At 49.9% G+C, this 22,589-nt stretch overlaps 1 protein-coding gene across 3 annotated transcripts in view; it reads left to right on the top strand.

Annotated features, from left to right (window-relative positions):
* Nucleotides 1–22,589, top strand: part of SH3PXD2B (SH3 and PX domains 2B) — a 121,622-nt gene that overhangs the window by 13,791 nt on the left and 85,242 nt on the right. For all 3 annotated transcript variants that reach the window (XM_063642617.1, XM_063642618.1, XM_055285238.2), the window contains exon 2: nucleotides 18,069–18,149. In XM_063642617.1, coding sequence (XP_063498687.1) covers nucleotides 18,069–18,149 — 81 coding nt within the window. The remainder of the gene's footprint in view (nucleotides 1–18,068; nucleotides 18,150–22,589) is intronic.

Here is a 22,589-nt window from a genome sequence, read left to right on the forward strand (position 1 = left end):
GGGACCTGGTGGCTCCCTACTGAGATTCCCCGTGATGCAGCCAGTCAGAGCCCCAGTCTCTAACCCTAAGTGGGAGCTCAGGTTTGAACTGTCTTGACTTCTGCAGTTTTCTGCTCTGACATTTTTGGCTTTGGTTGTGGGGCTGAAAGGTGAGAGGATGACATGTGTCAATTCTTCTGCACTTTGGGGATGTTCTCCCTGAGCTCTCCTGCCCGCTTGTTAAATGCAAGTCCTGGCACCCAGACTCTGGATCCAGGCACAGCATCCCCAGGTCCCACCCTTGCCCACAGCCCCATCAAGGCAGGGCCAAAGTGGGTGCTGGAGGCAGGAGGCCAGACCTGGGGGGTGTGGGGTGGGGTGGCAGAAACCCAGGCGGGTGATTGTGTAGGAGGACCTGCAGGATTGCTACTTTGCCATCTCAACCGCGTGCTCCTTGAAGACAGCTTTGATGCTACTGCCTTGCACATAGTGGGGGTGCTCTTGTTGGCGGCTCCATTCACTCTGGACAGCTCAGTCAACACGAGAGAGGCCCTCACTTGAAATTTTTCACCCAGGTCGGTTTCCTTCATTGCCCAGGCTCCTCTCAGGCCTGGCAGCCTTGGAGATCTCAACAAGCCTAAGTGCTTGCCCTGGAGACTTTCCTAGAAAGCCAGCCTTCAGGTTGGTTCCGGCTAAGCCTGGACTCCAGCTGCCAGCACCTCTGCTTGCCATTGGAAAGTTCCCCACACCGCCTCGGGCCAGATGTGTGCGAGTAGCAGTGCGTGAGCTGGCAGCCAGAGGCCTGGGCTGGAGCTGCATGCCTGGAGCAGCGAGTGTTTCCACCAGCCCAGTGTCTCAGTCGGCAAGAGTGGAGGTGCCTGGCCTGGCCAGCCCTGGAAATAGTTCCTGCTGCCCATGCCACTGGATAAGATTCCATCAGTTAGGGGAGCCCAGAGGGCGGGCAGCTGTGTGTGTGTGTGTGTGTGTGTGTGTGTGCGCGCGCACACACATACCTGGTTTTTGCAGCTTGACATTCCCGACTTTTCCTCTTAACATATCTCACTTTGCAAGATTTGAGTTGGCCCAAGGAAGGTGGCTACTCGGTTGGAGCCTCCAGTGTCTAATCTCCGTAATGGGTTATTAGTGATGGCCCTGGAAGCTGTCTGTGACCAGATGGTGTGCCAAGCACCTGACATACATTAGTGCCTTTAGCCCTCAGCCAACCCTATAAAGTAGATACTGTTCTCTCCATTTTCCAGGTGTGAAGAAATGGAAGCTCAGAGCTGTGAGGTGATTTGCAAAGTCTCAGCAGCATCAGGCCATAGAGGCAAGATTCATAATCACGTATTCTAAAGCCAGTGCCTGTGTGTCTTTTTTTTTTTTTTTTTTTTTCTGTTTTTTCTGTTTCTGTGGCCCAGGCTGGAGTGCAGTGGCATGATCTTGGCTCACTGCAACCTCCACCTCCAGGGTTCAAGCGATTCTCCCGCCTCAGCCTCCTGAGTAGCTGGCACTACAGGTGCACGCCACCACAGGCCGGCTAATTTTTGTATTTTTGGTAGAGACGGGGTTTCACTATATTGGTCAGGCTGGTCTCGAACTCCCGACCTCAGGTAATCTGCCCGCCTCGGCCTCCCAAAGTGCTGGGATTACAGGCATGAACCACCACGCCCTACCATCATTTTTTTTTTTAATGACATTAAAGCGTGATTGTTATTTTCAATTTTTTACTTTACGTGGATGCTGTAAAATTCCCTTTTGTGGTGTAATGCGGTAAAATTTTGTTTTTTGGTGTAGCATGTTATGATGTGCGAGTTCCTGTAACCTCCACTACAGAACAATTCCAACACCTCAAAGAATTCCCTCAGCTTTCCTGTCTCTGAAATGCAATGGGATGAGGCATTCTCCCTGGAGTTTAAATCGCTCCTGGGTATCCTGGTTTTTGCCATTACCTCTTCAGAGAAACTCTGGGGTGGAACGTGGAGTTCCCTTTTTGGGTTGGGTCCCATGCCTGCATTCCCTCTGTGACAAAGCCAGCTCTGTTTCTGGTACCCTTGGCAATAGAGCTGTTCATTCAGCTATTTCACGAGCATTGTTACTCTCTGGACACAGAGAGCCTTGAGTGAGGTCACCTTGGTTTTTGACTGTGTGGCCCTGTTTCGGCTTTTTGTCTCTTTTACCAGACATTTCCTGAGAGCTCATTGTCGCCAGGCCCTGGGGGGGACCATGGTGAATAGACAAACCTGGCCCTCCCCCTGAAGGCCCCCAGGGCAGTGGGGGTGCAGTAACGCAAATAGACCAGCACCCCTAGAGGAACAGGCTCTGAGAGAGGGTAGCCCTAGCCCTGTGGAAACTCAGAGAATGAGAGTTAGACTGAGACTTGGGGTATCCAGGAAGGCTTCCAAGGAGAGGTGACTTCTAGGCTGATGCTGGAGAAATGAAGAGGAGCTGAGCAGGACGGGGAGAGGAGATGTTCCCGCCAGAGGCAGTGGCAGGCATTGAGTCCTGGAGGAAGAGAAAGCCAGCCAGGCTGGAGCAGAGGAGAGACAGACTGCAGAGGCCCCTACGCCCCACGTTGTGCCTGTGTGGTGTGTTGTCTTTCTCAATTGAGGCCCTTCGAGCAGAGCTTGGTGCACAGTAGGTCTCTGTGTGTATGCCAAATGAATGAATGAATGAGCTGAAGAGTTTGAGGCAGGGGGAGAGAGATCAGATTCCCACTGTGGAGGCTACTCCTGTCCCCCTACTCCTGCCCCCGTTTCCCCATTTGGCACACCTCTGCACACAGGGATAAGCAGAGCCCTCAGCCCAACCAGCCACCTGAGCCTTTGCTGCGTGCCCTGTGGACGCAGCGCAGTAGGAACACAGCCCTAAGCATCTCTTCTGACGCGAGACGCCACAAGCACTTGTATTTGGGCCCTAATCCAAGCATTCATTTAATTGAAAAAATTGGGGGAAAAAAATATTGGCAGCCTGCCACCTCCAGTGTGTCACTTGCTGCAGAGCCTGAGCTTGGTGATTCCTGGCGCTGACTTGGGGACCGGAAAGCTCTGGCCTGGGGCCAGGAGACCCAAGGCCTTGGGATGGTGGGAGAAGAAAGTGAAGAGGCTTTGGAGGCTGGCAGGGCTGGGATTGGATCTCACGTCACCCACTTCCCAGCCTCTCAACCTCAGGCACAGCGTGGCTCTGTGCCTCGGTTTCCTCCTCTCCCCCTTCAGCACTTCTGGTGGTGATGCTGCCCTGGGGTGTTGGGAAATCAAACAAACTTTGGGTGCTGTAGTTCCAAAAAGAGGTTGGAAGTGCTGACCTATATAGGTCAGATGTTGGACACAAAGCTGGGGACAGTCAACAAATCAGAACCAAAGGGAACCCAGGGTCTCCACGAAGAGTGGCAGAGTCAGGTTTCCTGTTAGTCAAGCCCGTGGAGCTCCATCCGACCGCCCTGCCCTCTCCTTGCTCTCCATCTCTCCCTTGCCCTTGTTTCTTTCCCTTCCCTGGCACCCACGAGGACCATACTTATCCACCTTGGGCCTGTGTGACCAAGGTAGCATATTCCCAGAGCAAGCCATCTGCAACCCAGCCAGTCACTAACTCCCAAGCTCTTCCCAGGATCTGCCACCTGGGAACCCAGCCAGTGTGGGAGCTTGATGGAGGGAATCCAATCCCCCTCTTACAGCTGCCTTCTGAAATTGGGGTCTGTGGATTCCTAGGGACCCTCGGACATAGTCCTGAACCCTTCTCTGCAGGAAATGAATTCACCTGGATCTTGAAGCCAGCACTACTCCTCAAGCCCAGAGCTGCATGTGCTTTGGCATTTAAGCTTGCTCTGGCTGCAGAGCAGGACGGCTTTAGCAATCACGGCCTAATGACCTGCTGCAAAAGCTGTGTGGCCTGTGAGCAGAAGCCCTAGCCCCTCCGTGCACTGCATGAGAGACAGCATATTTGCTCCCTTCATCTCCACAGGCTTCTGCTGTTTCATAGGTATGAGAAACAGCAGTCTGGAGCAGAAGGCCCGCATTCTCAGTACCTCCCAATGGTAGCCCTGGCTTCTGGTTCCAGCTTTCCTCCCTGCTGGCTACAGGGCCTTGGGCAAGTCCCTTTCCCCTCTGGCCTCATATCCCTAACTATAGAACAAAGGATAGTCTAGAAGAGGGTTTTCAAATGTTTTAAAGGCCTGGAACCCTTTGTTGTCTGCCTGAAGCACGCAGAATAGGGCTGTGGCCAGTGAAGGAGCCCAGGCCCTGTGTAGAGGCAGTTCTGGTGGTGATTTGGCTGCAGGCTGCTGGGTTATACCCTGTAGTGTATACAGAAGAGCCAAAAGTGGCACTGCGCTGTGGAAACTAGGGTGGATGGCCCAAAAGCCCACCCACGGGGCCTCTCCAGGATCCTGGGGCTTCTTGGAGGCCAGTTTCACTGCTGGCCTGAATCACTTCTAAGAGCCCTCCAGATTAAAGCTCTCTGGGCAAGTCTCTTACGCAAGAGGCCCAGAGGGGCACAAGGAACCTGCAAGGACATTCAGACACTGTCATGGAAGCAGAAAGAGTCCACAGCTGAGAGTGTAACCCTAAGCAAGTCACTGCACCTCTCGGCCAGCACCTCCCTATCTTCATTTGTAAAATGGAGGGATTGATCTAGATCAGGGATGCCAAATAGGTAGCGCCCATCTCACTGGCCCTCAGCCCCTGCCCCTGGCAGACATTGCTAATGGACCACAGAGTTCTGTCTCGCAGATGCTCCTTTCTCACAGCCCCTGCAAGGAAACAGCCCCGGCCCCATTTGTGCCTTCTCTTGAGATGTTGTCTTCAGTCACCCAATTTGTTCCTGGCTATCCACCAGGCTTGCAGAGCCAGGAGAGGGCTCTGACTTCAGAAAGGTTATAGCTGTTGATCTATAAAAAACCAAAACTTGGCTGTGCGTGATGGCTCGCACCTATAATTCCAGCACTTTGGGAGGCTGACGCAGGTAGATTGCTTGAGGCCAGGAGTTCCAGACCACGCTGGTCAGCATACTGAGATCCCATCTCTACAAAAAAAAGTTGTTTATTAGCCAGGCATGGTGGTGCATGCCTGTAATTCCACCTACTCGGGAGGCTGAGGCTAGAGAATCGCTTGAGCCTGGGAATTCGAAGCTGCTGTGATTACACCACTGTACTCCAACCTGGATGACAGAGGGAGCAAGACCCTGTCTCAAACAAACAAACAAATACCTCCAGATACAGTGAGAAAGGCAAGGAATTCCACTAACACAGGACCATCGTCATTCTCAATCTTACCAGCACCATCATAATTTTTGACATATCCACAAACTCCCTACAGTATATATTCCTAATACGGTATTCTTCAAATTGACTCACATTTTTATTTAAATTACTTTTAAGTGGAAATTTTAGCTGTCTACTATACCTGGGGAAAACCAGTAGTAGCACTTGCTAAAAATAGAAGGAAATGAAATTCAAAAGAAAGAGAAAAATCAATGTGTTAAGTTCTTCCTGGCTAGTGTCACCTGTTCTGAGGTCTTCTGTTCCTTCTTTAAGAAAGGAGACCTGCTGTGTGTGGTGGCTCACGTCTGTAATCCCAGCACTTTGGGAAGCCAAGGAGGGTGGATTGCCTGAGCTCAGAAGTTTGAGACCAGCCTGAGCAACATGGCGAAACCCCATCTCCACTAAGAATACAAAAAATTAGCTGGGCGTGGTGGTGCATGCCTGTAATCCCAGCTACTTGGGAGACTGAGGCACGAGAATCGCTTGAACCTGGGAGATGGAGGTTGCAATGAGCCAAGATCGTGCCACTGCACTCCATCCTGGGCAAGAGAGCGAGACTCTGTCTGAAAAAAAAAAAGAAAACCATTGGCCACTGCATCCCAGTACCAACATGTAATAACTTTGTCATGAGACCAGTGCGGCAGCCCCAGCCCTTGTAATTAATGCCAGCCGGGAATTTCAGCTGGATTCTTTGACAACCCTAAAAACCCCACCAAATAGATGTGCAAAGCAAAGTAAGACTGGAGGACATTCCCCCATGCCTCAGAGATTTTACTAGCAGGGCAGAAACTTTTTACCTTGTTTTCCAGTTCACGTGGTGAACACTTGGGAGCTCACAGAGCTCCCGGAGGCAGGGGAAGCAGGGCGGCAGCTGGTTCACATCATGCTACCCTGGGGACAACGTATTGATGGAGCTCTGGGGCCTTTCCAAGAGCTACAGCCTTGTGCAGAGATCTGGGCCAGTGGGTCGGCAAGGATGAGGATGTCAACCAACCCAGGGGTGCCGGGGACTTGCAGAGGTATCTTGGCCTGTTTATAGCCTGGCCCTGTTGTTTTTCGAGAGCCTCTAAGCTTGATACTGGCTTATTTCTTTTTATATTTTATTGATACATAATATTTGTCCATTTTCATGGGACATTTATGATATTTTGTTTCATGCATAGAGTGTGTAATGATCAAGTCAGGGCATTTGGGGTGTCTGTCCCCTCAAATATTTGTCATTTCTGTGTGTTGAGAGCATTTCAAGTCCTCTCTTCTAGCTATTTTGAAATACACAGTACACTGTTGTTAACTGTAGTCAGTCTACTTTGCTATTGAGTGTTAGCACTTTATTCATGGAAGAGCTGACCCCTTGGCTGTTACTGCCTGGAAATGGGGCCAAAATTCCTGCATGCTTAATGGGGGCCCTCTGGACACTGGGAGTCCCCATCCCCTTAGACTGGAGTTAGACCCCGCGAGGAGGTGAAGGTTTGGGCAACATTCAGTGAACATTTGCCCTCAAGTCCCACCATGAGCAGAAATTCCAACCAACATGGATTCCTTCTAGAGATCTTTCCATTTCTGGAGAGCTTAGCTTGCAAGGTAGGATGGACCTTATCTCTATTTTTAAGAGAACAGAGAGGCTGTAAGAAGTCAAGGACTTAACCTCACTCCCATAGTAAGTTCCGGGTTGGGGCCCATCTGCTGGCTCCCCGGCGGTGAGCCAGTGTCCTCCCACCCCCACTCCGGGCATCCCTGTGCCATCAGCTGGGCTGGCACCCGGCAGGGGCTCCTTGGTGGCCCTAGGACTGAGCCAGGGTAACGGAGAAGATGCTGGCCTGGGGTTCAAGACAAGAAAGTGCCCCACAGACAGGTTTCTTTCAGTGCTCCTGGAAAGCGACATCTTTTTTTCTGATTATAAAAGAAAATATAGTGTAAAAAATCTGGAATATGCAAGCATCAGGAACAGAATTTTTAAAGTCCCCCATATTCATACCACCCCAGAGCGAACCACTGACATATATATGCATGGTCATGTGTCATTTAACGACAGGGATAGTCCTGAGAAATGTGTTGCTAGGCAGTTTCATCACGTGAATATCACAGTGCGACTTATACAAACCTAGATGGTATAGTCTACTACGCACCTAGGCTCTGTGGTATAGCTTACGGCTCCCGGGCTACAAACCTGTACACTGTGTTACTGTACTGAATACTGTAGGCAATTGTAACACAATGGTGAGTATTTGAGTAGAATATACAAATACTCGCCATTGTGTTACGTAGAAAAGGTTTTGTAAAAATACCGTGTTATAATCTTATGGAACCACTGTTGTATATGCAGTCCATCATTGGAAAACGTTAGGTGGTGCGTAACTGTGTGTATGTGTGTGTGCGTACAGACGCACAGACGCACATACATTTAGATATGGTACAGTCAATTCCTCCCCCCCTCCTCCCCTTTTTTTTTGAGACAGAGTTTCGCTCTTGTTGTCCAGGCTGGAGTGCAAAGCACGACCTCAGCTCACTGCAGTCTCCGCCTCCCGGATTCAAGTGATTCTTCTCCCTCAGCCTCCCGAGTAGCTGGAATTACAGGCATGCACCACCATGCCTGGCTAATTTTTGTATTATTAGTAGAAACGGGGGTTCACCAGCCAGGCTGGTCTTGAACTCCTAACCTCAGGTGATCCACCTGCCTCGGCCTCCCAAAATGCTGGGATTACAGGCGGACCGCACCCAGCCAGTCAATCCTCATTATTCATAGATTTTGTGTTTGCGAATTTGCCTACTTGCTAAAATTTATTTGTAACTCAAAAGCAATACTTGAAGCACTTTTGTGGGCATTTTCGGATATGGGCATGTGCAGAGCGGTGAAAAATATGAGTCACCCAACATGCACGTTCCCAGCTGAGGTTGAATGAGCAACACTCCCCCCTCATTTCAGCTCCGATACTCTTAAGAATCCTTGTCCTAGTCTATGAGTGCTGCATTTGTACATTTTTGTGCTTTTTGTTGATTTTGCTGTTTAGTATGGCCCACAAATGCTGTGCTAACATGGTGTCTGGTGAGCCTAAACGCAAGATGGCTGTGATGTGCCTATGGAGAAGCTTCATTCAGGCACGAGTTGCAGTGCTATTGACTGTGAGTTCAACGTTGATGAATTAACCATGCATATTAAATAAGGTTGTTTATTTATTTGTTTGTTTGAGACGGAGTCTCACTCTGTTGTCCAGGCTGGAGTGCAGTAGCACAGTCTCGGCTCACTACAACTTCCACCTCCCAGGTTCAAGCGATTCTTCTGCCTCAGCCTCTCCAGTAGCTGGGATTACAGGTGCCCACCCGCCTGGGTGATTTTTGTATTTTTAGTAGAGATGGAGTTTCACCATCTTGGCCAGGCTGGTCTTGAACCCCTGACCTCAGGTGATCCGCTCGCCTCGGCCTCCCAAAGTGCTAGGACTACAGGCATAATCTAGGATTATGAGCCACTGTGCCCGGCCTAAATAAGGTATCTTTAAAGAGAAACACACATGCAACAAAGTTATGTATTGATCACTTGACAGAAACAAAACATAGGCTCGAAAGACCCTAACCCTGTATTTCTCCTAGAGTATTTGCTAAATCAGTGTTCTCAGTGACTTTACAGAACGTAACTACCGCAAACAATGAGCATCAACTGTGTGTGTGTGTGCAGTGGGTGTCTGTGTATATGAACACCCACGCGCATTTATATACAGTTGATATCATTACCGAATTTTTTGAGATTGAGATTACATTGTTTTAGCTGGTTCTTTTTACCTAAGATAATGCCTGAACTTTTCCCCTGTAATTCATGGAATTGTTTCAGTTGCACAAAAACCCTCATCATGCCAAAAGGGGAATTAGCTGAAAGGCCCAGGCCCCTGTTGTGCGTCATAGTAGCCTCCGGTGGGCGGGCAGGCCTGGGAAGCAGGAACTGGAGTACTGCCCGAAGCCAAGCCAGGCCCTCCCCGTCGCTCTTCTCCCCACACCTCTCCTTCACTTATCCTCTCTGCAGACCTAGTGTTTGGAACACGGCTCCGGGTTGCAGCTCTTCTGGATGGAGCTGGCATGCTCAGGGCTGATCCGGGATTTCTGAGAAAGAAAGAACCTGATTGGCTGGGCTTGAATCACGTGACTGTGTCCATGGGCCAGTCAGCTGTGGCCATGGGGGTTAGGCAGAACAGGTGGTTACAGCCTGGGCTCGGTGGCTCACGCCTGTAATCCCAGCACATTGGAAGGCCGAGGCGGGTGGGTCACCTGAGACCAGAAGTTCGAGACCAGCCTTAGGAACATGGTGAAACCCCGTCTCTATTAAAAATACAGAAATTAGCCAGGAGTGGTGGTGGGCACCTGTAATCCCAGCTACTTGGGAGGCTGAAGAACCAGAATCGCTTGAACCCGGGATGAGGAGGTTGCATTGAGCCAAGATCACGCCACTGCACTCCAGTCTCAGTGACAGAACAAGACTCCATCTCAAAAAAAAAAAAAAAAAAACAGGTGGTTACTTCTCAAGTGGGGCGTTGGCCAGGGGTTTGGTTTTCTTTCCTGCCTTTTCAAAGTGGTCAAGTTTAAGAAGAGTGGCTTTTGGAGGCCCTGGGACAGGCTGGTCCTCAGAGGAAGAGGGTTATTCTGGCCCAGGCCACAAAACACCTAACACCATCCATGAGCAGTGTCACTCTTCCTCCCAATGTCAGCTCCTGGCAAGGTCGGGCTGACCTGGGACAGTTCTCAACCCTAAGTGGAGGAGGAAAGCCAGGGAAGATGAAGCCCAGGTGCCAGTCAGGCTCTCGAGTGTGTGGCAGTTGGCATTTGGGCCAGATAATGGCTCTCTTCCCATTCAGACTGAGGCCCAGGGTGGGTGGGGGTGTCAGGGCCTTCCCCACAGGCACCCATGGGGAGGGACAGAGCCCTGACTCTCTGGCAGCTGGGAAACTGTGCCCCAGGCTCAGGCACGGTGGGCCTGTGTTCCCAGGACTATGGGGGCCATCCCCCTGCACCCCTGTGGGACCCAGAGAACAGAAAGGACACGTGGAGAGGGCAGAGCCCAGGGAGATGGGTGTGGGATGGAGAGAGGTGGGACGGGCTGTGGGAAGTTCATTTGTAGGGAGAAGGAGCAGGGACAAGGGTTCCCTCACCTTTGGGACCCTCTGCTCACAACGATGCTGCTGCTGACGGTTTCTCTTTATGGAACATTTACCATTTCCAGGCACCAAGCGAAAGAATCTACATGCATGTTCTCATTTCATCCTCACCCCAACTTTGCAGTTAGTAGTATTGCAGACCTCATTTTTTACAAATGACGAAACTGAGTCATGGGGGTTAAGCCACTTTCCCAAGAGCACAAAGCTAGTTGAGAAGGAAGCAGGATATAAATCCAGGCCATTGTGACCCTAGAACTCCACAGCCTCGCAGAACAGTAGGATGATGTGCTGGTCACTCTGACAGTTAGGAGGGTGAGCAGACATCTCCCTGCTGGCCCACACTCCAGCTGCAGCCAAGCTGGGGCATGGCATGGCAGGATTAGAGGTGACCTAGGTTAGAGTCCCTGCTCTGCACATCATAGCTGTGCGACTGTAGGCACTGTACTTCTGAGCCTCCGTCCCTTGCCAGGAAAACATGGGAAGTGTTAGCCTGGCCTGCTGGCTTGGGGATTTGGAAGAGACCAAGTTCAGCCATCTACCCACCTCTGCAAAAGGATCCTGGCTCAGCACACCCCACCCCAGTGCCTCCCACCCTCCCTTCACCACCAGTTCGGCTTCTCGCTGACTTAGAGGAAGTGAGGAAACCCAGGACTTCTGTTCCTGGTGAAACTGGGTTTGCAGTCAGGTTGGAGAGTCTGGATTTGGTTAGATCACACAGGCCCTGCTGCTGAGATTGTGTAAGAAGAGATTTAAAGGGTGGATGATTCCAGCTCAAATCCTGTCTGGGAACAGAAGGAAACCTCTGTGACCCTCTAACCCCAGTTGTGGTTTCTGTGCTTCCTTGTTCCTTGAGCAGAGGGAAGGAGTCCCAGCTGCTCCCCAAAACATGTTGCTCCGAAGGGGCGGGGGTGTTTGCAGATTGTGGTGAAGCAGCACAGGGGACAGAGAGGAAAAGCAAGGGGGCAGGACCAACTCAGCAACATGGCCAGGGTCCCTTTCTACAGACCAAAGGCCTGCCGAGGAGAGGCGCTCCTCTGTGTGAGGGCTTGGCCTCCTGGCATCTCATTTTCTTCCCCATTTATTCACGAAGCATAGATTTTTCCACCCTGCCCAGTGCTGGGCATACAGCAGTTCATTAACAAGATAGGCCAGGTCCTTGCTCGCGTGAAACTTAGAACCCAGCAGGAAATCAGACACTTGAGCAATTTCAGTAAAGGGTTCATTGGCTTTGTGATGGGAAAGTGGGTGCTAAGAAGACCTATAGCAGGGGCACCCGACCTCATACTGGTGGGCAGGGAGCAGTCACAGAGGGCTTTCTGGAGGCAGTACCATCTGAGCTGTGCCCTGCTAGTTGACTTGTAGAACATTGCCCATTCCAGATCTGTCAGCTTCCTTATGACGTCATTTATCTTGTTCCTCTGCCTCCTATATTTCTTGTAAATTAGAACCTAGGTCAAGAGCTTGAGCTCAAGTTAAACATTGTTGGCAACAATACCAACAGCAGATTGTGTATACTTCATATTGAATCACCTCGAGGGCCACACAGTAACTGGATTGTCCCTCTATCCATGAGGCTAGGTTTGGTCACCTGGTTACAGTTGTAGAGTTACACATTTTTCCCCTGGCTGGGAAAGTAATCATGGTGTTATACTTTGACACTGTGTGAGTGTCCTGTTCAATAGCCTTTCACCCTGTGGTTCAGCACCCACTGAGGATCTTCCCAGAGTGGCTGTGGCATTTTGCTTCCCCACCAGCAATGCACGAGGGTTCCAGTTGCCATGCATTTTCATCAGCACTTGTTATTGTTGCTATTTTTTAATCATAGCCATTCCGATAGATGAGTAGTGGCATCTCCTCCTGGTTTCACTTTGCCTCGCTAGTGGCAGTGACCTTATTTCATGTGCTTCCTTGCCCTCCATATGTCCTCTTGGATGAAGTGTCGTCTCTTCAAGTCTTTTGTCCATCTTGTAATCTGGTTGGTTGTTTCCTTACAACCAAGACTTCAAGAAATGTATTCTGCATAGAAGTTGTTTCTCAGATGTGCAGCTCATGTTTTGAAGGCTGTGCCGTGGAGAAAGTTTTAGTGTCATTTCCAGGGCACATGACATGGATATGTAAATCTCAGCAGGAAATCTGCTTTAAAAAATTGTTTCTTTGGCCGGGTGCGGTGGCTCATGCCTGTAATCCCAGCACTTTGGGAGGCCAAGGTGGGTGGATCACGAGGTCAGGAGTTCAAGACCAGCCTGGCCAAGATAGTGAAACCCCGTCTCTACTAAAAATACAAAAAAGTAGCCGGGCATGGTGGCGGGCGCCTGTAATCCCAGCTACTCAGGAGGCTGAGGCAGAGAATTGCTTGAACCTGGGAGGCGGAGGTTACGGTGAGCTGAGATCACCCCACTGCACTCCAGCCTGGGTGATAGAGCAAAACTCCATCTCAAAAAAAAAAAAAAAATCGTGGTAACACACACAACATAAAACTTAACATTTCAGCCATTTCCTAGCAACCATCACCACCATCCATCACCAGAACTTTTCTCATCTCCCTAGACTGAAACTGCACCCATTAAACAACAACTCCCAGCCAGGCACGGTGGCTTACAGCTGTAATCCCAGTACTTTGAGATACTGAGGCGGGAAGATCACTTGAGCCAGGAGTTCGATACCAGCCTAGGCAACAAAGCGAGACCCTGTCTCTACAAATAATAATAAAATTAACCAGGCATAATGGCACATGCCTGTAGTCCCAGCTACTTGGGAGGCTGAGGTGGGAGGATTGCTTGAGTCCAGGAATTTGAGGTTGCAGTGAGCTATGATCACACCACCATACTCCACCCTGGGTGACAGAGTGAGACCTCATCTCAAAAAAATGAAAAATAACCACTCCCCGTTCTACCCATTCTGGCAACCACCATTCTCCTTTCTGTGTCTATGAATTTGACTACTCCAGGTACCTCCTGTAATCATACAGTATTTGTTCTATTGTGACCGGCTTATTTCACATAACCTAATATCCTCAAGGTTCATTCATAGGGTAGTATGTGTCAGAATTTTCTCTTTTTAGTGCTGAATAATGTCCCATTTTATGTATAAACCACATTTTCTTTATGCACGCATCCATCAATGGACACTTGGGTTGTTTCCATCTTTGGCCTCTTGTGAATACTACTACTTTGAGGAAGTCTTTAATTCCTTAGCACTAAGCCACTAAATATTACCTCGGCTGGGGATGTAAAAAAGTAAAGGTCTAGTGTGTTAGGATTGCACTGGTTGCAAGTAACAGACACCAAATCAAACTGATGTGAACAAGAAAAGGACTGTTTTGGCTTGCATCTGGGAAATGTCCCAGATTCAGGCTGGATCCAGGGGTTCAAATGTTGCCACGGGGTCTGAGCCGTCCTCTCTCCCTCTGGCTCTGCTTTCTTCTGTGTGACAGGCGCTTTCCATGGGAAATTCCTGGTGTAGGTTCTCCCAGCAGCCACTGAGCGGGCAAAATGATCTCCTCCCTGAGAGTGCCATCAAAAGTCCTGGAATTGGGTCTCATCTGTCATGTGTCCATCCCTGAACCATCATTCATCAGCAGGGCTGTGGTTGGCTGGGCCTGGGAGGGAGACATGCCCACTCCCATCATGAAGACCAGAGGAGGGATTCCCCATGGGAAATCAGGATTCTGTTACCAAAAGGAGGGGAAGATACTAGACAAGCAGGAACATGGGATGACCACTGTGAGGGAAGCTCAACATTGCACTCCTACTGCGTGCCAGGTGTTGGCCCCATCTCCGTTAGCTATTGTGGCTTACCCCTCAAGGGATATTATTGTCCTCATTTTAGAGAGAAGGGTAGGTGGCCAGAGAGGTGAGTGCCTTGTGAGTTTCTCTAGCAGCAGAGCTGGCTCTGTGACCCAGGGTGTGTGCTCTCTCACCAGCCTCCAAACCCAGGATGGGGACAAAGCTCTGCGCTAGGGCAGCTCTCATTAAAAAATTAGGTCTCTGCTTAAAAATGCAGACATCACATTGTGTTCAGGGGTTGATTCCAATAAACCAATTAGGCTTGCTGCAGAGTCCTTGTACTGTATGTTCAGAACTTTAAAAATTGTAAACAAGAGATCAGGGATGAATTGTGTAAGCAGAATTTTTTTTTCCATTTATGGGAGTGTGCTTTTTGTTGGTTTTAAGAAAAAAATCCATTCTTCGACAATTTTTCCTTGTTTTTTAATCCCCGTTGGCAGTGTCCTTGACAGTCATTCAAACCTAGCTTAAGCATCCCCAGTGGCGGGGACCTTTGGTACGGTATTTTCCCTTTCTGGCCTTCAGTTTACCCATCTGGCAGGTGCAGCCCTTCAATGAGCTGCATTCTTTGGTTCCCTCCAGCTGTAACTTCCTGTCAGTGGTGCAAAAGGTGCCTTACTGGTGTCCCTGCCCCTCTTCAAGCCGTTTCCACACAGCAGCTGGAGGGATACATATGGATATTTTTAAACACGTACCCTGGATCCTGTCGCACGCCTCCCCCACCCCTTCAAACTCTTCAATAGAATGAAATCCAGACGCTTCCTTGTGGCCTGCAAGCCCCTCGTCATCAGCTGCTACCTCCTCTCCTGCTCAGCCCCTTCCTCCTGCAGCGCTGTCAGCTGTCGTACTTTCCTGTTCCTCACACAGGCAAGCATTTTCCTGCTGCCGCATCTTCGTTCCCACTTTTCTTTTTCCCTGTACACCCTTTCCTCAGCTCTCAACCAGCTCCACACCCTTCAGATCTCAGTTCAAAGGTTGCCTCCTCAGATAGGCTTCCCTTCCAAGGCCCCCTTATCTAAGTAGCCAGCCCCCCACACCTACCACCTTCATGCAGACTTCGGGGTCCTGCCCAGAATGTTGGCAGGTTTGCTGGTTTATTGCCCGTCTCTCCACTTAACAAGGGCAGGGTCTGGGTCTGCCTTGCTCCCCATAGTATCTCAACCCCTAGCAGAGGGCCTGGCATGCAGTCGGTGCTTAATAGATGTTAAAGAGTGAATGAGTGAATGAATGGAAACCATTCAAAATCTCCATGCTGGAGTCTTGGTGAAGCAGGGTGGAAAGCTAAGAAACAGATTTGAAATCTTCCTGTTAAGTAAAACACCAGGACTGTTCACCGTTTTTTCACATCACAAAGTCGCCTTTCTGAGATGATGACTGACTCTTACCTCCTAAAGGATGCGTTGGCCCCTTCCCTGGCTCCGTGAGTTACCTAGGAACCGGGAGCGCAAACAAGGAAGAAGGGTGGGCTGGAAGCCCAAATCCTTGGTGTCAAAGGAGCCTGTTTTTATGAGCAGGGATGGGGTAGGCATTGGGTGGTCTGAGAGCAAGGTGCTCAGGTTTCATCAACATTTTCTCTCTTCCTGGCAAGGTGCTCAGAGCTTTTCCTCTTGTGCTCATCATAAGTCTGTATGCTTGGTGACCCCATTTTACCAGATAAGAAAGCTGAGGCTCCAGGAGTTGGGAAATTGTGTGAGTCCAGAGCTTCTTGACCCTAGAGCCCAAGCTCCCCCATTTCTGCCATGTTTTGAAATATAATCCGTGTTGGGTTTGATGAGGCCATGCCAGGTGAACTCCTTAGCGTGGCATTCAAGGTCACCTCCAACCTTGTCCTGATGTATCTTAACATTTTTCATCTCTTCTCACCTGAAGAACCTTCTCCTATAAGTCCATGATATTCACACTGGTGTCTGGCCCTAGCCCTTAAAGTTGTTCTATCTTTTTCTGTTTGGAATGTGAATTTTCTCCTAAGAACTCATTTGAAAAGAGACTGGCTAAAACCACTGTGGAAACCGCTGCCGGGCACAGTGTGGTTTCACCCTGAGCTGGTCTTTGTTCTACCCTCATTCGCCTCTACCCGCAGCCACTACCTTCCTCTCCTGCTGTCTAAATCCTACATGACCATCAGTTACACTGTGGTGGCTCCAGGCTTCAGAGATCTCTCTCCTGCCCCCTTCCGGTATCAGCCTGGACTGGATTACGTGGGTCAGAAACCCAACTTAAACTCGCTGCAAAAGTTATTCAAGAGAGTGGATGTGGCCCAAGACGTAATTATTGGCCCAGGAAACTGGACAGTCCAGAAATAAATTTAGCTTCAGGCAGAGCTGGATGTAAGCTTAGACTGTGTCATCGGGATGGTGGCTCCTTTTTCAGGCAGGCTCCCCCGCACCCCTGGTGAGGATAGGTAGCCCCCAGCAGCTCCACATCCCGACAGCCTGGCAACCTCAGGAGAAAAGCTTGGCTTTCTCCAGAGTTGGAGCAAAAGTCCCAGGGCGGGCCGGGCGCGGTGGCTCAAGCATGTAATCCCAACACTTTGGGAGGCCGACGCAGACGGATCACTTGAGGTCAGGAGTTCGAGACCAGCCTGAGCAACATGACGGAACCCCGTCTCTACTAAAAATACAAAAATTAGCCAGGCACGGTGGCGCTCGCCTATAATCCTAGCTACTCGGGAGGCTAGAGCACGAGAATCTCTTGAACCCGGGAAGCAGTGAGCCGAGATCATGCCACTGCACTCCAGCCTGGGTGACAGAGCTAGACTCCGTCTCCAAAAAAAAAAAAAAAGTCCCAGAGCAGACTCGTACTGGCTCTGATTGGCCCAGCTCAAGTCACATGTTCTCCCTTCAACCAATAACCATGAACAGAGAATGTACTGCCCCACTCTGTATCCAAGGGGGTGAGCTGAAGGTAGGGAAGGAGGATTCCAGGAGTCAGTCATCTTCACTTATGTATGCTTTGTCTCTCCTTCTAACCCTCATCTCGTGGAGGACAGGGACACTGCCTGTGAAACCCCAGGGCCTCTAACAGCACTGAGCGCCCTGTGTTTCTATATTTCTCTGTTTCCAAACAGCTTTCACGTATGCATATATTTTAATTGTCACAACTACCCTATAGCAACAGATAGTTTATGCAGTCCAGGAATGCGTCACAGGTACGCTTATCCCTTAGCCCTTAGGTGTCTACCTGGTGTGTCCAGGGCCACCAAAGACCCCAGCCAGGCACCTCTGACCTCTAATAGTCACCTCAGTTTGCCCGGGTTTGTTATCAATGTATTGTTTTCTGTGTGTGCCGTGACGTGGGACACAAGTTGGAAGCACAGCCCAGTGGTTTATAAAATGGTCATTCATCCTTAATTTCATCAGCACCTCACATCTATCCTGGGAGGCAGAGGAGGCAGAGGAAGCAGGTGCTGTTAGCCCCATTCACAGGAGAAACTGGGACTCAGGGAAAAAGTAACTCGGCCCAGCTCCTCGTTGGTGGAGACAGCATGATGGGCTGGCCTGTGGAAAATATAAGATGGCCAAGAGCTGCACGTCTTCATGACTTCTCCTGATGAAAGTCTAGGTTTTAGGAATGACTGGCAAGATAGCCAGCCCGTGTTTCACTGAACTGAGCGGGTAGCAAGGAATCCTGGTAATGCTGAAAATAGCAGCTTCTCCTGAGCTGACGTGGTGCCAGTGCATCCCCATACTTGATGTCATTCATCCTTTGCACAACTCTGTTGGGGGTTATTATACTCATTTTATTGAGGAGGGAGTTGAGGCTTATGGCAAGCAACTTGTCCAGCCAGTCATTGGCAGAACTAAGGCTGAAACTCATGTCTTTCTGACTCTGAGTCTTGTGCTCCCCCTGGGTCCCAGAGGTTGGGAGGCCACCTTCTGGTGTTAACACCCATCTCCTCTGTTGCTCCCGCAGGTCTACATCATCCGGGTCACATGGTCCAGCGGCTCCACTGAGGCCATTTACCGGCGCTACAGCAAGTTTTTTGACCTCCAGGTAAGGATTTGAGGTCTCTGGTGAGCTGCAGGATGGGAAAGAGTTTAACTGGATTACATTCTACTACAACTTTAGAGTCCAGAATTTTTTTAATTTCCCAGACTTAAAAATGACATCCGTGGCTGGGCGCAATGGCTCACACCTGTAATCCCAGCACTTTGGGCGGATCACTTGAGGTTAGAAGTTTGAGACCAGCCCGGCCAACATGGTGAAACCCCGTCTCTACTAAAAATACAAACATTAAGCTGGGTGTGGTGACGGGTGCCTGTAATCCCAGCTACTTGGGAGGCTGAGGCAGGAGAATTGCTTGAACCCGGGAGGCAGAGGTTGCAGTGAGCCGAGATTGTGCCATTGCACTCCAGCCTGGGCAACAAGAGCAAAACTCCATCTCAAAAAAAAAAAAAAAAAAAAAAATGACATCCACTACTTTTGAGACACGAATAATGTGCTTTGTTGCTTTATGCTTTGATATTTCATATTTCCTCCATAAGAGAAAGGGTACCTGTTGACTGCTCCAGAATGGAAGGTAATCTGGAAATCGTTTCCAAATGGCTTTGGCATGCAGTGTTTGAACTTGTTTTAAACGATAATCGTGTTTGCTGGTGAGCTGGGTTTGTTGAGTGTGTCTAGACTTTTGGAGCCATTCAGCTCTGAAGACAGACCTGCATCTCCTGCCTCACCTTGGCCTCTCTCCACAGGCCTTTGCCCTCCCCACACACTCCTGTGCCTTCCCGGCTCACTCATGGCTCCAGTAACCCCTTCTGCCCTTCAGAACTCTCACCCCCTGGGAAGCCTTGCCTTTGTTCCCTGGCCAGCAAGGGCCACCCATTCTGTGCCCCTGCAGCTCTGTGTGTCTCTCTGTATTGAGGCTGTCTGCTTGTCTGTCTCCCTGCCTAGACTGTGACTGTCGTGGGCCAGAACCACATCTTTCTCTTCCTCTCTGTCCTTAATAATTTATTCAAGGCCTAACACACAGTATGTGTCCAGTCAGTGTTTGGTGAATGAATGAATGAATGAATGAATGAATGAACGAACGAACACCATGTATACTACCAGTCTTACAGGGAGCCAGGCAGAATGTGAACAGCTCGGTATAAGCCCATCCCCACTAGGGTAAAACAAGTCTAACCAATGGGTCAGTAGTTTCTTCTTGATGTCACTAATGGCGAGAAACAGAGCAAGTATGAGAGGTAGTTATGGCTCCTCCTCATAGGATGTAACGGAGTTATTTAGAAAACCTTCGGGAGACGCTGGGAACTTGCCCAGCTTTCTGAACATGTGTCTTCTCCCAGCCTCCTGGTAAGGGGCTGTGTCACCTCTCAGGCCAACACAAGTCTCCATCCTGACGTGACAGTCTTCAGTCAGAATGCTTCTGTTGCAAGTGACAGAAACTCAACTCAAGCTGGCTGAAGTAAACAGGAGGTTTTTTGGCGGGTGTAACTGAACGTCCTAGGAGAGTGTATCTCCCAGGCTTCAGGCACATCTTAATCCAGGGTTTTTTTTGGTGTCACCTGATCTGGCTTCTTCCTCTCATTCCAATCCCTACTTCCATGGTGTTGGCTTTATCCTCGGATCCCACGTGATTGCACAATGATACAACAGCTCTGGGCTCACACCCAGCAGGAAAGGGTAAAAGTCGCTTGTCAGAAATCCCTGCAAACACATTATTGTGTGTCATAGGCTCAACTCGACGCCAATCAATATGAGTGAGAAATGTAGCAGCCAATGGGCTTGCCGGGGTCCCTGCTCCACCCCAGAAGTCAATAAGGGTGGAGACTGACACCTGGAGAGAGGTAGTTTCACAAACTGCCGCGATCAGAGGTAAAGTCAACATTTCCTGGCCGTCAGAAGACTGCCTCTGTCATTTGTACATCATCCTGTCTTTTTGCCACACAGTTTCTCTCAGAAGGTTGGCATCCTTCATTATTCTGACCTAATCTGCTCCTGACAATGCCGAATTGAGAATTTTCAGAGCTTGTGTTTCATTATTTTGTAGGGGGAGGGGAAATAATGTGTTCCTAACTGGTTTCCCGAAACGCCTACATAATAAACTGCCAAGAGTCATTGCATAATATAAAGCAAGTGAAACACCAGTTACCTAATTATTTAAAATGTAATGAATTCATTAGTGATGTTTTGTGTTCAGTATGCAATAATATTAAACAGTATCATAAACAAATTACATTTTTGCTTCTGCTCTGCAGCAAACAGAGTGTAAATAAACAAAGTAGCTATAAGTTAAAGATGCTAAGATACCATCTAAAGTGAACATGACAGGAGCGAACACTGGGGCAGGGGAAGAAAGATCTAAACCCTGGGGGAGAGGAAGGGAGGATCACAGTGGTGATGCCCAGCATCTTTCGATGCCATGGGCAGGAGGCACAGTCCTGGCTGAGAATGAATGAGATACAAATGGAGGACCCTCCACATTCTTTACCCAGATCTGTGGTGATTTATGCAGATTCACTATAGTAGGTCTTCAAAGAGTGAGTGTTAGGTAAACACGTTTGCAAGTTGCTAGACTGACTTTTCGTGCAGTGAGGGTCTAGATAGGGAGGGCCACCTGTATTTTGCTTTTACCTCTTGCCTACCTGACACCTCCAAGGAGCAGAAGAGGAGGTATGGAACAATAACACATGATTGTTATCCTAGGAATTATTTACACCCACCGAGCAAAGCCCACTCAGCTAGCTTGGGCACAAAGAGAGGGGTGGGGTTGGATATATTGTTCTCTGAAACCCAGAGCAGAAAATGCAGCCAGCCTCGCATGGGCCAGGAACCGGCTGGCAGCTCCCGGGCCATCTGTCCTTGTGGCTTCAGCATGTCCCATGGAACCTGTTCTGGACCACTTCCTCCAGTTGCCCACTGGCCCACATCCCCCAAGAGCAACCCCCAGTGAGCACCTTCCACCCGGAGCTGCAGTGTGCTTCCCTGTTGTCAAAGCACTAGAGTTTCTGAATGCTGATTCCAGTCTCCAGAAGGGAGAATCTGATTGTCCTAAGGGCCCTGGATCATAGTTCACCACTGAGCCTGTCAGCTGTTGCCGGGGAGGTGGGGACGTAGAGTCATCTGGAAGAGATTAGATGAGAAGCGGAGTGGGAAGGGGGCCCTGGAAGTGCTTATGCAAATATTGTTCATTGCTGACATGTCGAGGCACGCGGCCAGGCCCTGTGCAAGGTGGACTGGGTTCTCTGAGTTCCCTATTCCAGCGCAGCCTAAGGCTTAGCCCTTGGCTATCAGTCAGACAGACCTGGGTACAAATCTCAGCTTTGCCTGTTCAGGGCTCAGCTTGTGGTCACCGCTGTATGTTTCTGAGCCTCAGCCTCCTCATCTGCATAGTAGGAATGAAAGTGCCTTTCTTGTGCATTTATTGTGCCAGTTAAGCAGGCCGCACCTGGCTCAGTAAGCGCGTTAGCTGTCAGCTGTCCCTCTGCACAGGTGTGACTTGCCCAAGCTGATATCCTTTGGGACCACTTGAGCCAGGGCTTGATCACGGGTCTTCCTGGCCCAAAGCCAATGCTCCTTCCACTCTCCTGTCCGACTCAACTTTCTTATTTCTACCAGAACTTAAGTCAGGTTCTCCTCCATGCTCAGCATAATCGGTGATAACTTGGGGGTTGCCGTGTCAGGCTTCCCTCCTGTAACAAAGTTGTCTAAGGCAGGACTTCATCCAGGCTCAGAGTCCCAGATGGGCGGCTGGAGTGGGAAAGTCATGGAATTCCAGAGGGTCGTGCTTATCCTGGAAGCATCGTGGAACCAGCCTTCTCCTCCCCCACACACACCCCAGCAGGGAAAGCTGGAAGAGGTTAGGGCAGGATCGCACCAGCCCTTGCGGGCCTGCAACACCCTGGAGTTAGATGATTTCATGATTCCACCCTCCCCTCCCTCCTGTCTGGCAAGCAGCCTTGGTTTTTTCAGAAGTAACTTGGCCCAAACAGTGTGGGGAGAGCCGAGCTTTGGTGGAGGAGCAGCAAGGCCAGTGTGGCGTAATGGAAAAAGCAGAGGACTCAGTCAGGAGACCTGGGGCCCAGCCACCCTCCAGCTGTGTGGCCTAGGGCACACCCCTTAACCCGTCTGTGCCTGAGAGCCCTCATTGGTGACATGGGATGAAAACAATAGAAACAGCTGGCATTTCTGGAGCACTGAATGTGGGCCCCATCCTGCTAAACATCTAGATGTAGTGACTCATTCAGTCTTCCAGACAAGCTTATCCAATTACGCAAATGAAGAAACCTAGCCTCAGAGAGGTTAAGTGGTTTGCCCGAAGTCACACAGCTAGTGAGCCTCAGAGCTCAGATTGGAAGCTGGGCAGGCGACCCCAGTATCCACACTTTTAGCCGCTCTGCTTTTCTGGGGCTCCTCTGTAGTGGCTGCTTCACAAGGTTCTCGTGAGTTAAAACTTATCATCTGTGTCCAAAAGAGGCAAATTCATAGAAAGCA

This window comes from Symphalangus syndactylus, chromosome 7 (genome assembly GCF_028878055.3).
Source record: "Symphalangus syndactylus isolate Jambi chromosome 7, NHGRI_mSymSyn1-v2.1_pri, whole genome shotgun sequence".
In the NCBI taxonomy this organism is placed as follows: Eukaryota; Metazoa; Chordata; class Mammalia; order Primates; family Hylobatidae; genus Symphalangus; species Symphalangus syndactylus.